The sequence below is a fragment of the Colias eurytheme genome, chromosome 4 (genome assembly GCF_061535395.1).
Source record: "Colias eurytheme isolate Ceu_HAF_F1 chromosome 4, ilColEury1 Martin Lab GWU primary, whole genome shotgun sequence".
NCBI lineage: Eukaryota > Metazoa > Arthropoda > Insecta > Lepidoptera > Pieridae > Colias > Colias eurytheme.
The window spans coordinates 3,454,804-3,471,467 of NC_142983.1; the positions used below are offsets into that span (position 1 = coordinate 3,454,804).

Below are 16,664 nucleotides of genomic sequence, written 5' to 3' on the forward strand. Positions count from 1 at the left end.
AAAGATTCCTTTCAAGAGAAAACATAAAAAAATGCTAAAACTTCATGGCTCGTTCATTGTCCGATTGTTTTTTTTTTATCACATTTTAAAATAATAAATAAATAATACCACTATAATTATTTTATGTTTCAACTTAATATAATTTATTGTAGTTACATTAATTATAACATTTTGTAATGAAAAAGCATACGTACCTTAAAATATACATCAATAATGCAGGAATTATGTAGTCTAGGGGATGAAAAATATCTAAATATTTCAGTTTAAGCAAAAATAGTTTAATAAGTTAATAAGGTCTTACTCTATTACAATATTTCAACGCAAAGGGGTTATTTAGATAACATACAACTAAATCAGGTACAAAAAAAGAAATTTAAATTTTTGTATTCCATTTAATGAAATACATAAATTCGGGTTGGCACAACTACAAAGTAGGCATCAACAATCCAAATATAGAGAAGAATTTTTCAGTCGTAGAAACTTCAGGACTCTTGCTTCTATTATTTCAGTACAACAGTGACATGATTGCATACTATCTGATCACAATTTTCATAACTATTTTGGTTCATTTTCTAACAAAATAAGCTTGCCAAATTGACTATATTTTGTAACAAAGAATATTTAAATAACAAGAATTTCGGTCCTTCTCTATAATTTTAAACTCTACATAGAGAATAATACAAAAGCTTTTTTAAACTATTTACACTTTTATTTAAAACGTGAAAAATCGCTACTCATGCTTAAAATTCGTCGTAACGACAAATCTCATAAAATTATAGTATTTCTTTTACAAAGAAGCATAGTTAATTAAAATATCCTTCTACAAACGTAAGACGCAAAAAGTGCAAAAGCCGTGGAGAAAGGAAAAAGAAAATTAATATTATAGAAACTGTTTAAAGAAAATATTGTTATAAGACAGAAATAAGACAGAGAAAAAATATTCTATGTTTCATAATACTTTGTAATAAAATCAAAAGCAAGCTTGAGTAACTACACTTTCTCCAACAAATAATAATAATATTTTCAAGCCGTAAATGTAATAAAATATTCTTATAAACATTCACTTGAGATACATTATAACATCTTTGAATTCATTGTGTTCATTTTAAATTGATACATTACTGGAGTGTTTATCTGGCCTGATGTAGCTTTCTCTGTATTGGTTAAAAGCCCTTTTATTACCCCACATTACCTTTGAACTTTATTGAATTAGAATCACTAATTAATATTCCACCTCAACTTAGACACCTAGCCACCCATATAACTCATTCAATATTTATATACAACGACCGAAAAAACTTCAACTTTCGCAAACTTTTCCGTTGCCCGTAATTATTTTCGTGAAAATTAATTTCGTCCCAATTAGCAGGCGAAATATTAAACATTATACCTATTTACGTTCAATATTTTCGTATATAGCAACCAATTACTGAATTTAGAATATTTTGAAAACTTTATAAAAAGCTCTGGCAGTTTATTTTTAGTACTTACTAAATAGAACTTACCTATTCAAAGTATTGTAACTATTGTATGATCAGATTCACAAACAAACTCTTTAAAACGTTTCTGGGACGAAATACTAAGAAATAATAATCACAATATATTATAATGACCGACAAAATATAATGACCCTCTCCTCCGCGTTACTTTTGATCCTTTTTGATGGTGACACGAGTGTTGTGGCTGAAGCACGACTGCACAAACGACCACTTTTATTTATTTGTGAAACTAAAACACTAGCAAAACATTTGTTTAGACACCCGTCTCTTCCACAGTTTCGAGTTTATATTTCGCTATTATTGCATGCAATTTTTTATTAAAATTCACGTAGCTTTTTGATAAACAACAAACACATTTTTCTGCGCAAATAAGGAATATTAAAAATTAATTTTCGATGAACGTTTTCAAAACAATGGTGTGTATTAACATGTATTAATTACGAAGTGGACCAAATGTTGTAGTCAGTTGTGATCAGATAATATGCGCCTATCTAGAATTTAGTTACTAACACATTTATCTCATAACGTAAGTAATAATCATGGCTATTATTCCTAGAAGTTTGTACAGCGTGTGACGAGACATCCCTCGATTGTCTGAACCATCTGGAAGGAAAATAAATGGAATAATTAATAAGGTTACAATAAGTCCGAAGATAATTACAACATAATACAATATGCCATAAATTAATTTGGGTGCCGCCATTCGGGGCTTATTTGATTTGTTTGCTCTTTTTCACCCTTAAAGACCTCCTTAAGTAGCTTTCATTTTCGTTCAACGAAGCCTTAAGGGTCCAAAATTGACACGATTCTTTAAAAATATACTGTCTCTTAAACTGATATCAAAAAACCTCATTTTAAGGATATATTTGCATATTGCTTCATTCTTTACCGCATGCAGGGTTTTATGAATATCCCCGTACAATGATATTAACATAAATCAGCATAACTCGACCGATATTATGTCCTTATCCCCTTTAGCTCAAGTGTGACGTCACAACTTAGTGGCTTGATAGATTGAAGTATATTCCCCGCTGACAGTTTCAGACCCGCACGGTCCGACAAAGGTCCGACTTTCACGCAGTTAATGATAGCATTATGCAATATTCGGCCAAATTACTATCTATTAGTACGATCTCTGCCCTTTCCATTATAACTACGCTATATTAATGTGTAGATTTGGTTGAAGATCTAATAAATCTACAAACGACATTGGACACTTTATTTGGAGTTACATATTTATTTTAAATTTTGAGGACTAATTATATTAACATTGACAATTTAGAGGTTTTGATAGGTAACGATTAACTTTGTGATTTGTAACTTACATATTTTAAAAAATAACAAATTTTAAAAGAGCTCTTAACCTTACATACAAAATTTATTATTAAGAATGGAACATCACCAATTTTATCAATACGAAACTAACAGTTTGTAAAATATTTTAAGCAATAGTTTGTCAGTCTATTACTTAAAGAAAAACTTAACATAAGTTTGAACTATAAAGCAGATTTAGACTAGATTTCCGCCCGCGGCTTCGCCCGCGTTTTCAAAGGAAAACCCGCATAGTTCCCGTTCGCGTGGGATTTCCGGGATAAAACCTATCCTATGTGTTAATTCAAGTTACCCTCTATATGTGTGCTAAATTTCATTGTAATCGGTTCAGTAGTTTTGACGTGAAAGAGTAACAGACATCCATACAAACTTTCGCCTTTAAAATAGTATTAAGATATATAGAACTATATATCTTTGCGTTAAACACTGATATTTAAGAAACACACAACTGGTATTAAAGAAATTGATAGAAAATGTATGAAATTTGTCATAATACGAGAGCATTTGACCATCCTTAACGACACTAGCAGCTGTTACAGCCAATGTGTTTTTGTTTCAAAGTTGGATTCATTCCCAAGCCGGGAAATTAATACTTCAAAAATCGGGCAAGAGATTTTATCTTATTGGACATCGCTTTAGCGGAATTCTAGTTTCAGATTGAGAATAACCATTTGAAATGGTCATCTTATTTATTTCTAAACAAATTAACTGATATTTGATTGTCTGAATTAATTATATCAGTTAATTAATCACTTTCAATAGACGTTGACTGGGTCGTAAACTTTATCCTTTGGGACATAGAATAAAAACATATTTATTATTATTATAATTTGGATAATAATTTTATATTTTGTGCCATATTTTCCGATTTTCTCGATCATTCTGGATCAATTTGGACGTTTGGTTAGCTTTAGCTAACTTCTTTTACTATTACTTCAAAGTATTATGTGGTTCGGTAATAAACTTATTTCATTTGTAAACGTGTCGTTGTATATTAGATACTTAGATAGATTAACTATTACGATACATTAGATATTGGACTAATTATTTATTAAACACTTTGGTATCGTTCATCCGAACTACATCATCACTTATTCTGAGGCCGAACTACGTATGTGTCAAAACAACATTTAAGTGGTATCCATCAAAGGAGATATTAAGTAAATATTGGTAGCAACTTTACTATCTTTATTATTCATATTTCGATTTGAGGAAATTGTCGTTCCGTGACTTTAATCCTTATAAATTATTCAGCATCACAAATTTATTTTACACCTTTCGCTTTACTGATTGGAACATCAAAGTTTTCGTCAAATAAATAACGATTTTATTAAGCAACTCGCAGCCTTGAGGTGTTTCTGCGTAGGTAAATAATTTATTTGAGGATTTATTGATAAATCAAATAAACTTTGTATAGAAAGTAACAAACCTACGTCCAAAATCATACAAAGGTTGGCGTCGTTGATGTTTACTTGGATCATTGAACACGAAATGTATTTGATATAAGTTAAATATATTATTTTACTTTAGGACATGTTAGATTGAGTTTCTTTTTTTAGATTTGTTAATATTAAATGAAGTTAAGTTTAACTATTTTTGTTTTAATCAAGTATGACAATGTTTTGCACAACGATAATTTTATTTTGAATTACTAATTAATGTGATTAGTACCAAGAATATACCTTTGATACTATGTACTAAGATAGGGTGGTTACCAAATATTATATTTTAATATCACATTGTGATTATCTTTATTTGTACCGTAAATATACTAATAAATATATATACTGTTTTTCTTTCCAACATTATTTTAACTTAGTCAGCGCTATTTAAACGCCCTAAGACTACATTAAAGCTGAATTAGAGGAAAAAAACAAACCTCCTTCTGATTGAAGAGAATTTAATTAATTCGAATGGCTTTTTGTATCTGTACAAAAAACACAATAATTATAAAATCGTAGGTACTCACTAAATTTTATTTATCTAATCAAGGCAATATTGGTTTATTCTGGTTCAGAATTTCGAAATAGAAGAACCCTTTGGTAAAATATGGACTTTGCACAGCGCATAAAACAAAAGGCATTCAGTTCTTACCAACAAAGCTTAAACGGACGTCTAATAATATACGTGACGGCATTAAAAGCATTCGCTTTACAAATTATTTTTTATTTTCATCCCGCGTGTAAATTTTAAATCAAATGTATTCAAAGCCAATCGTTTATTTATATAAATTTGACATCTATGTGATTTTCCACGACTCCAACAGCCAAATTGCATTTTTTACTACCTTTCATGAAAATAATTTTTATCGTTTTGAATATTGGGGAACGATATTTAAAATGCGACATAATTTCATAAGTAAAGATAATTCTAGAAATTGACATTAGTCTTTTAAAACTCTCGTAAACCTCGATTAAATTAAACAACTTACCTGCTAAAATTTATTCATCTATCAAAAAATTTAAGTATACTTAATACATACTAGACAATAATATATAATAATATATTACGATCAATCCTATATTTTTAAATTAGGCTAAAGCTCTTCCAAAACCTTATTCAAGTTCGGGAGAGATTCATATATTTCCACTTTGACACCGTAAATGTTACGAAGGAGCACTACATCTAGAACGTGCTAGACTTTATATTGAAGGTGACATTTCGTTTATAGAACCAAATAACTATTCTACGGTATGCTTAAGTGAGATCAATTTAAAATAATACCTAAAATCTATGAAAAATGTTTTATTTTTACATATCGATTGTTAGGTAAAAATTTAGGAAATCAAATCAACTGAATGTCAAACACTTCGTTGCGTATTGATTTATCAATTATATCCAAATTTTTTATTTCTAACACCTAGCTACAATGCTAGGCGTCCATTACAGGCGGATCGGGCCGGGCCGCATCGCAACGGGCCGTCTCTAATGGACGCGCTGTTTGCTCCTGCGTCCACCTGTACGGGGCGCGGCGGATCGCCTAGGCGGATTTTATCTAACAGACGATCGCCGCTTACATCCGCTTGCCTGCGTCCACTAGACGGGTCGGGGCGGGCCAGGCCGCAGCGCACCGCCGGCAGAAATCCGCCTGCGAAGCGATATCCGCCAATGCGTTGCGGCCCGCCCCGGCCCGATCCGTCGCTAATGGACGATGTTTCATACAAAACATAGGCCGGCGTATTTTTGCGTTGCGATGCGGCCCGGCCCGATCCGCCTAGTGGACGCCAGCCATAATATAATATTTTGATATCATTGTAATAAACGTAAATAGAGAACAACATTAACTTTTACACCATTTTGTAAAACGCCCAAAAAATACATGTAAGAAATGCAATTCACTGAATAATGGTGTTATTTACGGAAAGTTATACAATCTTAGCCGAACTCTTAATCGCATCCAAAGTTTCATCGAAGGATAATCAGGTCCGAAGTTACCCAAATCCATGAAAACTTTCTCTTGTGCAATTTTACGATAGTGCTGTTGTTACTTTATCGAAATTACTGTTTTTAATTAAAGGGAATTCTTATTAATATTACATTTTAATCATAACTATTACATCTACAATATAAACCTTATTTTTAGGAACAATATCTATTGATTCATTTCTAAAATAGTGGTGAATATAATAAACAAGTGATAACTGCGTTAAAAACAACCGACTTCAAACTTGCACTTGCAACATTTACAAATACAGACAAAAATGCTCATAAAATAAAAACTACTGGGCCTATCCGAATAAAATTTTTATGGGACCAATTCGACACTATCCCGCATCGAACAAAAAAAGAATCACGTAAATCGGTTCAGAAACCTCGGAGTAGGTAATCGGTGTACAGACATAAAAAAAAAAAACATACCGGCCGAATTGATAACCTCCTCCTTTTTTTTGAAGTCGGTTAAAAATTACAATAGGTGTGCAATCTTCGAGTTAGACATAATACTTGGTTTATATATGAATATATAATATCTGAAACTTAGTAAATGTACCAAAAGTTATCTGAAGTAAGGTTTCAGTTCAAATAAACGAGCTAAAGACTTCTTCCTACATTCTCAAACTATGAAATTCAAACTCGTAAGAAATGTTACACAACTAACTGCAGTACGAATTATTTCACCTTGTATGCTAACTTTAACGTTAAAATATTCATCAAAATATAATAAAAAAATAGTTTGGAAAATCCAAAAGTGCACGCCTCATAATTTTTTTTTAATAATTATTTATTAATTATTATTTTTGTTTATTTAATAACAATTAAACCACATCGAATCAGACCCTGAAAAATGAAAGGGTTCTATTCCTGAGCATACTCAAGCGTAAGAGAAAAAAGATGTAAAATTTTCGTCGGCGCCATCTTGGATTTTAGTTTTGACCTCATATTGGTTAATAGCTACCCCAATAACCATGAAAATGACACCCATGACGAAAATGTGTAAAATTTTCGTCGGCGCCATCTTGAATTTTAATTTTGACCTCATATTGTTTAATAGCTATCCCAAAAACCATGAAAATGACACCCATGACGAAAAGATGTAAATTTTTTGTCGGCGCCATCTTGGATTTTAGTTTTGACCTCATATTCGTTAATAGCTACCCCAAAAACCATGAAAATGACACCCATCACGAAAAAAAGTCAAATTTTCATCAGCGCCATCTTGGATTATAGTTTTGACCTCATATTCGTTAATAGCTACCCCAAAAACCATGAAAATGACACCCATGACGAAAAGATTTCAAATTTTCGTCGGCGCCATCTTGGATTTTAGTTTTGACCTCATATTGGTTAATAGCTACCCCAAAAACCACCCACATTTGCAAATGTGTTTGCTACTTAGGAAAAGTTCAGATTTAAAGATATAAGTAGGTAATGTGACGAATTTAATTTATTTCATTCCGACTGTTTCTCGGAATAACATACATTTACTAAGAATTGCATACAATGCCGGTTTTAATATATTGCCGGTAACATAATATTATGTATGATAATAATTCTTAAAAAAGTATTTTATACATTTCTTAAAAAGCTTCGATATTGTATACAATAATACAATTCATATTCAAATTGTTGTAAAATAGTCACACTTTTTTAAGTTGGTTGAATACACTAAAATACTTATAAGGATCGTACCTACTAATAAAAGTAACAAAATGAATTTTTAAAGTTCCCAGTAATCTTCTGGAATCAATTTCAATAAAAATATAAAAATTCACTTCAAAAAAAAAAAAAAAAACAGCCGAGTTTTTTTTTGTTTATTTAATAACAATTAAACCACATCGAATCAGACCCTGAAAAATGAAAGGGTTCTATTCCTGAGCATACTCAAGCGTAAGAGAAAAAAAAAGATTCGATTAGTAAAGTATTTCGGTCGCTATCGTGTTAACAAGAAAAAGGATCCGCACATACAGACACGCGGACGTCCAAGACAGAACTTTTTTAAACTGTTTTTTAACTAGTTTAAATAACAAAAATGACATCAAAAATATCATGAACGTTAAAAATAGTGTTTTTTCTTAATATGTGTGTGTATGTATTATCTTACAAGTGCAATGTATGATACATAAAGACATTTTAAGTTTGAAAAATCAGATGTTTTGCGCGAAGCGACAGTAGTACCCACCTCAACGCTTCGCTTATGAGGCGTGCAAAATACGTGTGGCACTCGAGGACTGCCGCGGTAAAGCTATTGCATAGCATTGCATCGCTGTGCCGGTTGGAGTGGGGGGTGTTAGGTTTTTTCGTTACGGAATTTTTACATTCGGTCGCCGCGCTCAAAGTCTGAGAGATAAAAGCTATGCAATAGCTTAAAAAGTATTATTATAATAACATTTGAGTCAGTCATACTTAAATCTAACACCACAATAATTATTAATTATTATTGATATTCAATTTTTAGTTTCGTTAGTCTGTAAAACAAAGAAATGTTTTATATTATGTTCATAAGTAGAATTAATGTTGAATAATTTCCATCTTTAATTGCTCTATAATTTTGTTGATATCCAGTCTATTACTGTTTAATTGTCTTGTTATTATTATTAGATTAGATCTACTCATTGTATAATCAATGCATAGATGTATTTACGCGTGGACAATATTCACATTGCAGTACAATTACGTAACATGCTAATAAATAGATTTAATATTCAAAACTGGAGCGCAATTGATATCAAATATCGATAATTAGACTACAGCGATGTACCGTTTAAACATAATGAAAGACTGGTATCGTTTAATTGAGGTTTTAATAGTAAATAATTATTAAGATTATTACTTTGATGCATTATTAAACGTTTTATGAAATTCCATGGAAAACGTTTATTTTTATAAATTAAATTTATTTTAAGTGGTATATCAATATTTTTTCTATAATCCACACATCACTAATTTTTTTTACTTCCAACCCACCACCAAGACTCATTTTGCAAAACGGCAACTAAATTGATTTGCTCCACGGTTACATATAACAGTATCCCGACTAATGACATAAACACAATTATAAATTTATCTACCAATCGCAAAGTTGCCAATAAGTTTTATTTTATTTATTTTAATAATTTTAACAATAAAATAAATTAGGTACGATAACCTAATATTTAGACATATTCAACCGTTTAAAAAGTAATTTGCGTCTACATAATATATAATCTGTTACCTAGATGTCTCCCGTTCAAATATTTGTTCTTCACAACTTTGCCTAAGAGAAGTGCATGATAACTTGTTGAAAACAACACAAAATTAGAGTATTGGCTAAACTCTTTGCTTTTCAATTGGATAGCACACGATAAACCCAATTCAAAGCATAGTTTTTCCAATTTAAAGCTTGATTTTTTTCTTTGTTATATTTTTAGTACATAAAACAAAAAATTGATACAGTCCAATTACGGCACAGAGATTCGTGAAATTTGCGGTGTTCAACTAGTTTCATAATTACAAACAAGTACGTTTGCTCACATTTACCGAACCCGCATGACTTCCGAGAACTATTTACATATTGTGTAAATGCTCATAAATTAGTTCATAACATATTACAATATGTAACTTTAGGTCTGGATGCTCTGCGCATAAACATTATCCGTCTTATTTTGAAACACAGACTTACTACAAATCGGGTCTTGAACCTTTGAAAACCAAGGCCTAAGTAAAAGTTTTATTAAAAAACATGATTAAGCGTTAAACCATAGACAAGTAAAAGCTTAAACGTCTGTACTAAAGTTTAACCCAGACTATGTAGTCTGGGTTTAAACCAGGTCTATTTAAGTTTTTGTAATAAGATGCTCTACGTGTATACTATTATTATTTGTATACGTTCATGTTTCAGGAAAAATATAAACCTAATTTTAAAGGAATATTGGATTGCTATAAAGCATATATATGTATTAAGAATACCTTCTCCTACTACAAAGAAATAGCACTCAACGGAATTACTACTAGGTAAATGCGTTTTCTGATGTTCTCGACCTAAGAGAATTTATTACGTACTTTGTGATAAGTCGTTGCATCAATATATCGTCTGACTGGGGATATAAATTATATGGGAAAGAACAATAATTAAGAGTCTTGAACTGTACTTGGAAGTTTTCTGTAAAGTTTTTGTAATTTATGTCTTTCGTCTGTAGATATAAGATTTATATAATTACCAAGGCCTTAAATATTAATAATAATTATGTATAATATTATAAAAATAATATTAAAATTCATGTTGATACAAACAATTTCCCGCAGATAACCTACCTACATTAGTTTCGCTTGTTGATTTTATTTTCAAACAATCTATGGCGCTCTGTTGTACCATTACATTTTTATGAGCCTCTGTAGTAATCAGTACAGATATAACGCAAATATACAAAACTAAATGTAAGCCTTAATAATTTTACGTAACTATCAGTTTTAGTGAGCATAATATGAGACAGTTAAACCAAATTTGCAAATATTAAAGAAAGCCCGCAACAAACCTCTTCTAAACTTTGAACTCACCACTATCAGATGCATACAAAACGAGCTTCAACAAAAAACGACACTTACTGTTATCAGAAATGCGATGTATAGGGAAGACGATAGCTTCCCTCGTCTCTGGCAAGGGCGCGACCGTGGTCCGGGCCCTTTCCTCCTCCGCCACCCTCTCGTGGCTTCTGAAGTATATCGAGTATATGTACGCGGAACACCGAATCTGTAAACAAAGAAACTTAAATACCTATACGTTCCCACTATAGGCACACGGGCCTTCTATAGGGAACAAGCCATAATCCACCACGCTGGCCAAGTACGGGTAGATGTCACATGTCGTCGAACTTTTGATTCTTTGACATATCGGTTTCCTCACGATGTTTTCTTTCACCGTTTAGAGCAGGGGTAATTTTATTACAAGAAAATTTAGGGGATCTAAACTATAGCGTGTAATTTGTTTTTTATAGCATGCGATTTAAAGGGGATACGAATCTACCCTAGAATTTTCTTAATCGTTTAACAGCGTAACAACGATAACTTTTTATTGAATACTACTGGAATAAATAGAAGTGTTTTTATATGTTACACGTGTATCTCTATCTCTTGTTTGCATCTTAAGTGCAAGCGGAAAAATGTTGCGTAAAATAAACATTGCTCTGATACCTGGTAATTTTAAAGAAATGGAGGGAAATAATTTGATGTAAGGTACTTTAATGTGTTTTCATGCATGAAGTCATGCGCCAAGTGGATTAATCGATGGCCATATCTAACAACTTTTAGTGACCAATTTACAGTGAGGTGAAGAATTGTAATAGCTAGATAAATTTTTCTGGATATTTTTTAATACATAGTTGGAAGACCAAAACATTCAATATTGTTGCAAAATTAAATCTTTGTAAATATTAATTTAATGACTTAGCAGTTCCCTCTCCGTAAATACCTACCTACCTAAATATTCAAGTGAATTTAATCAAAACAACAAATATTTTGTTTTGATAAATGTACACTCCAATATTCACAATTACTATTGAAAAATCTGCTAACATACGAATAAAAATGACCAGCAAAATTGTATAGATAGTCGCAAAGGTTGCTTTACAGATGCAACAAAAAATAATGAATAAATCAGACGGGCAAAGCGAAACTACTATATCAACAGTGTCGTAGTCACACGATGCTTTCCAAGGATATTTGAAATTCGGTCAGCAAATGGTGCATGAAACTTGGCTATTTTGATAGACGATATTCGACTTAAGAGGAGTACTATGTTTGCTTTAATAGTTGTAGATATAGTCATGAATTTAATATTTAAATACTTGAGATATTTTGTCAGACATTGAAAAGAGTATTTGATAAGATCACTTCTGAAGACATGAACAAATAACTATAATTATGAAATAAAAGACAAAGAAAGGGAAACATAAAATATACAACGAAAAGTAAATAATTAATTATGATCAAGTACGTCGTCTACTTAAAATAAAATTTGCTCCGTCCAAAATCTCTTCAACCTATGAAAATTGCTTTTATTTTCTAACGGCAACTTTCTCGGGAAAATAACAAGCAATTAAAAGATAAATATACCTAATGTAAGTAATACGTAAAAATCTGACGTAGGAGTCTCGAGGTCAACTTATTGAGGACTGGAAACATTAAAAAATAGAAATCTTACAACGTTCACCATAATAACGTTTTATCCTCACCTATATTTTTATGTTTTGTTCCACAAATCGGGTCATTAAATAGGTTTTTATTGTGTGAAATAATTCAAGAAGCCTTAATGTTTTTTTTCACGAATACCAATATACGCATTCATTCTATTGTTAAAGCTATTGTACGTTAATTAAATGAATATATAAACTTTGAAATTTGTGTCGGATGAAGCCCAAAATCGACGCTTTTAACTGTGTATACTAATAGGTATTATAAAGCTGAAGAGTTTGTTTGTTTGTTTGAACGCGCTAATCTCGGGAACTACTGGTCCGATTTGAAAAATTCTTTCGGTGTTAGATAGCCCATTTATCGAGGAAGGTTATAGGCTATATATCATCACCCTACGACCAACAGGGGTGGAGCCGCGGGGGTGAAACCGCGCGGAGCAGCTAGTGATTGATATTATGAATGTTATAATAACCCGCTCTGGAAGCGTAGGATGATATTCGTTGGACAAATGTAGCTCAAAGGGAGGAGCTTTGATCAAAATGTTTTATAGATTCCCCCTTTATAAATAACATTAAATTATGTTTCGCTGTATATTGAGATTATAAACAAAGAGTTTTATATTAATACTAGCGGTCCGCCCCGGCTTCGCCCGTGGTACATGTTTACGTTTTCTCTACATAAGAACCATCCTCGTACTTCAAGGAATATAATAAAAAAAGAATTATCGAAATCGGTTCAGCCGTTCTCGAGTTATGCGCTTACCAACACATTTTGCGATTCATTTTTATATATAAGAAGAAGATAAGATTAGTGAAGAGAAAGGTACTCAAAAGCTTTCATAAATGACGTTGAAGTTTCTGTTGCTCCTAATGACGTTATTGCCTCGACTTTCTCTATTTACTGAAGGAACAAAGGGGATTATTATTAGAACTAAATAACATCATAAAGTAGAGACATTAATGAATCAAATAACTGCTTTATATAGTTAACAGTAGCCTACCCTAATACATATTTTAGAGACGAAAGACTTCATCGCATGTAATGAAAAAACTGAAAAACAGCTTTTTAATAGATCATGAAAATCCTTTCACTGAAAACATAGTTAAATCTCGAGCGATTATAATATTTGCTGGTCTTTTCTTCTTCCTTTAAGTAAATTTCAAAATGTATGTGAATACACAATAATTCATTTTCTAATGTGAATGAATGAATGAATGAAAATATTATATTTATTATTAAACACATTAATCGAATAATCCGCTATGCATAATAATATGGGAAAATATTTTAACCCTTAATATTTAATCACAAACAACTGCAACCACATGCTTGATACAATTAACTATCATACAACGATTATCGTCATAATTGCACACGATAATTAGTTCAGGCATGCCTCATTAATTTATAATATATAATGAAACGTCATTCGGAACACGCTACAGGAATTTCGCCCCTAAAATAGCTTATTGTATAAATACGATGCTGGCTATTCACGTCCACAAAAAGGGTTCTACGTTTTAGTAATGAGCTAGCATTTACAACACAATGAGGCCTGTATATCAATTTCATGAATTTAATCTATTGTGTCACGGAACCTTGTAAATTATATAATTTGAACAATGTCGTTTCAAAGTGAAATTATAATTCTAGCGGATGGAAACTGTGTTTTATGGTTGTGCTACTGTAATTTGTGACACTGTCCTTCTTATCACGAAACCAATTATTTTTCTAACAACTGGATGAATATAAACCTATTCTTTATTTACTTTTAATTTGACTTTAAACAGAGGTTACAGTTCTTTTCATAATAGGATATACCAAGATATGTATGAAATACAATTAGAAGTCTTACATTTAACACGAAAAACCTTTTATCACGAACATCGTAGTCACATTAAAAAAATGTATTTTAATGTAGCCCTGAAAGCAATTTAAAACAGGATGAATGGATTTTTGAAGGTAACGAGGCAACGGTATAAATGGAGTAAGCACCACCCTTTTTATGATAGCTGATATGCAAACGTTTTACATATTAATGAACAAACGCCGCATACAACCATTTTGAATTATTCCTTTATGTACCTGTAATGTAATGACCGAGTGAGGAAAATGATGTATTACTGCGAATATCGAAAAATCTCAAGATTTTATGCTATCAATCTCAGTAGGTATATGACCGCCTCCTTCGTACAGTGGTTGACGCGTGAGCGTAGCACCGACGGGTTCTGGGTTCGATTCCCGGTGGAGACGTAGAAAAAAAAATGTCTCGGTCTGGCAGGACACAGAAGGCTGATCACCTACTTGTCGCTAGAGAAAATCGACCAGTGAAACAGATGTATAACGCCTGCCCCTGCCCCCACTAGGGGACATGGGACTTGTAGCATCACAATTAATATTTTATTACAATAATTTCGCTCATACATTGATTTAATTATTGTACACCATAAAGACCCAGAAAATCTTTATAATAAAGTACTTTAAATTAGCTTGGCCTACGTTGAACCCATTTTAATATATTATTCAAGAATACAAACGGTAATTTACTTGAATTGTACATGATTTTCTCATTATTTAACTATTCATGATGTGATTACAACAGCTTGATGAATAGATCAAACAATTTTGATCATAAATATAATATGATTCTCTTTTCCAAAGGTAATTGAAATTTATTGACAGTCAACAAAATCTGGGGATAAGTTAGATGTTCGATTATAAAGCTGAATGTTTGTAAGGATAAATAATTTGGAAAATCCAAAAGTGCACGCCTCATAATTTTTTTTTTAATAATTATCTATTAATTATTATTTTTGTTTATTTAATAACAATTAAACCACATCGAATCAGACCCTGAAAAATGAAAGGGTTCTATTCCTGAGCATACTCAAGCGTAAGAGAAAAAAAAGACTCGATTAGTAAAGTATTTCGGTCGCTATCGTGTTAACAAGAAAATCCTCCGCACATACAGACACACGGACGTCCAAGACAGAACTTTTTTAAACTGTTTTTTAACTAGTTTAAATAACAAAAATGACATAAAAAATATCATGAATGTTAAAAATAGTGTTTTTTCTTAATATGTGTGTGTATGTATTATCTTACAAGTGCAATGTATGATACATAAAGACATTTTAAGTTTGAAAAATCAGATGTTTTGCGCGAAGTGACAGTAGTACCCACCTCAACGCTTCGCTTATGAGGCGTGCAATAGATCATTGTCACTCTTTCATGCAAAAACAATTTATCGATTGAGTATGAAATTTGGTACAGAGACAGATATAATAATAGGTAATTGTAGTCTACATAGCAGAATATTTTCAAACGAGTACAACTCAACTCGAAGTCGGCTCGAGTAGCTATGTATTGAGCATGTGACATAGTAATAATTAGCCTGTATTCACAAAAATACAGGCACATAATATTATTTATATTAAAGTAGTATTTAAACATTTCCCGAAATACTTTCCATACTATTTAGATCCACTACAAAGGCATAAACCGGACACAATTCCCATTGCTGGCCATTCACTCAGAAATTCTATAAAAACATAACATATTGTCCCCAGGGTCAGAGGACCTCAGGCGATTGATATGGCTTGACCAAGAAAGCTGATATGCATATAAATAATGCACTGCTATACTTATAACATAGTATAAAGAGAAATATAATATATAATTGTATACAGCTGCAGAGTTTGTGTGAACGCGCTCAACTCAGAAACAGAACCGATATCAAACATTATTTCAATGGATATTTAGATACATGATCCCTGAGTACTTTATAATATTATGTAGGTATAGCCTATAGGCTATGTACCACGGGTAAAGCCGGACGGAGCGCTAGTCTACTTAGACATAATATGTATATTGTCAACCGCCTTATTTCAGTTGTTTACTATTGCTACTTATTCTTCGGCGAAGGCTAACAAAAATCAATATGTTGGTCTAGTGTGGGAGAGTTCAGAACGTTTATCTAAACTTGTCGGTACAAAAAAATCGATTCGAATAAATAAATGAAAAACACACTGGGTCTTCACATATTATGATAATTGAGTGAAATAGTTCTGTATTTTTACAGTAATATAATAGGTAAGTACCTATATCGCTTATATTTTTGAATATATGTGATTCATCATGTATTGATATTTTTGTAGTCCTCAGTATGGCTACAGTTATTTCATACGATGCGACCATGATGTGACTGTCAAAACCAATCAATCTGATCAA

General features: G+C 31.7%; 1 protein-coding gene across 1 annotated transcript in view; it reads right to left on the reverse strand.

Annotated features, from left to right (window-relative positions):
- Positions 1 to 1,148: 1,148 nt before the first annotated feature.
- The window catches only part of LOC149908825 (uncharacterized), a 54,577-nt gene continuing 39,061 nt past the window's right edge, over positions 1,149 to 16,664 (reverse strand). The window contains exons 6-7 of the mRNA XM_090120410.1: positions 10,851 to 10,995; positions 1,149 to 2,102 (exon numbers count right to left, since the gene is read on the reverse strand). Of these exons, the coding sequence (XP_089976536.1) occupies positions 2,014 to 2,102; positions 10,851 to 10,995 (234 nt within the window). The 3' untranslated portion in view covers positions 1,149 to 2,013. The remainder of the gene's footprint in view (positions 2,103 to 10,850; positions 10,996 to 16,664) is intronic.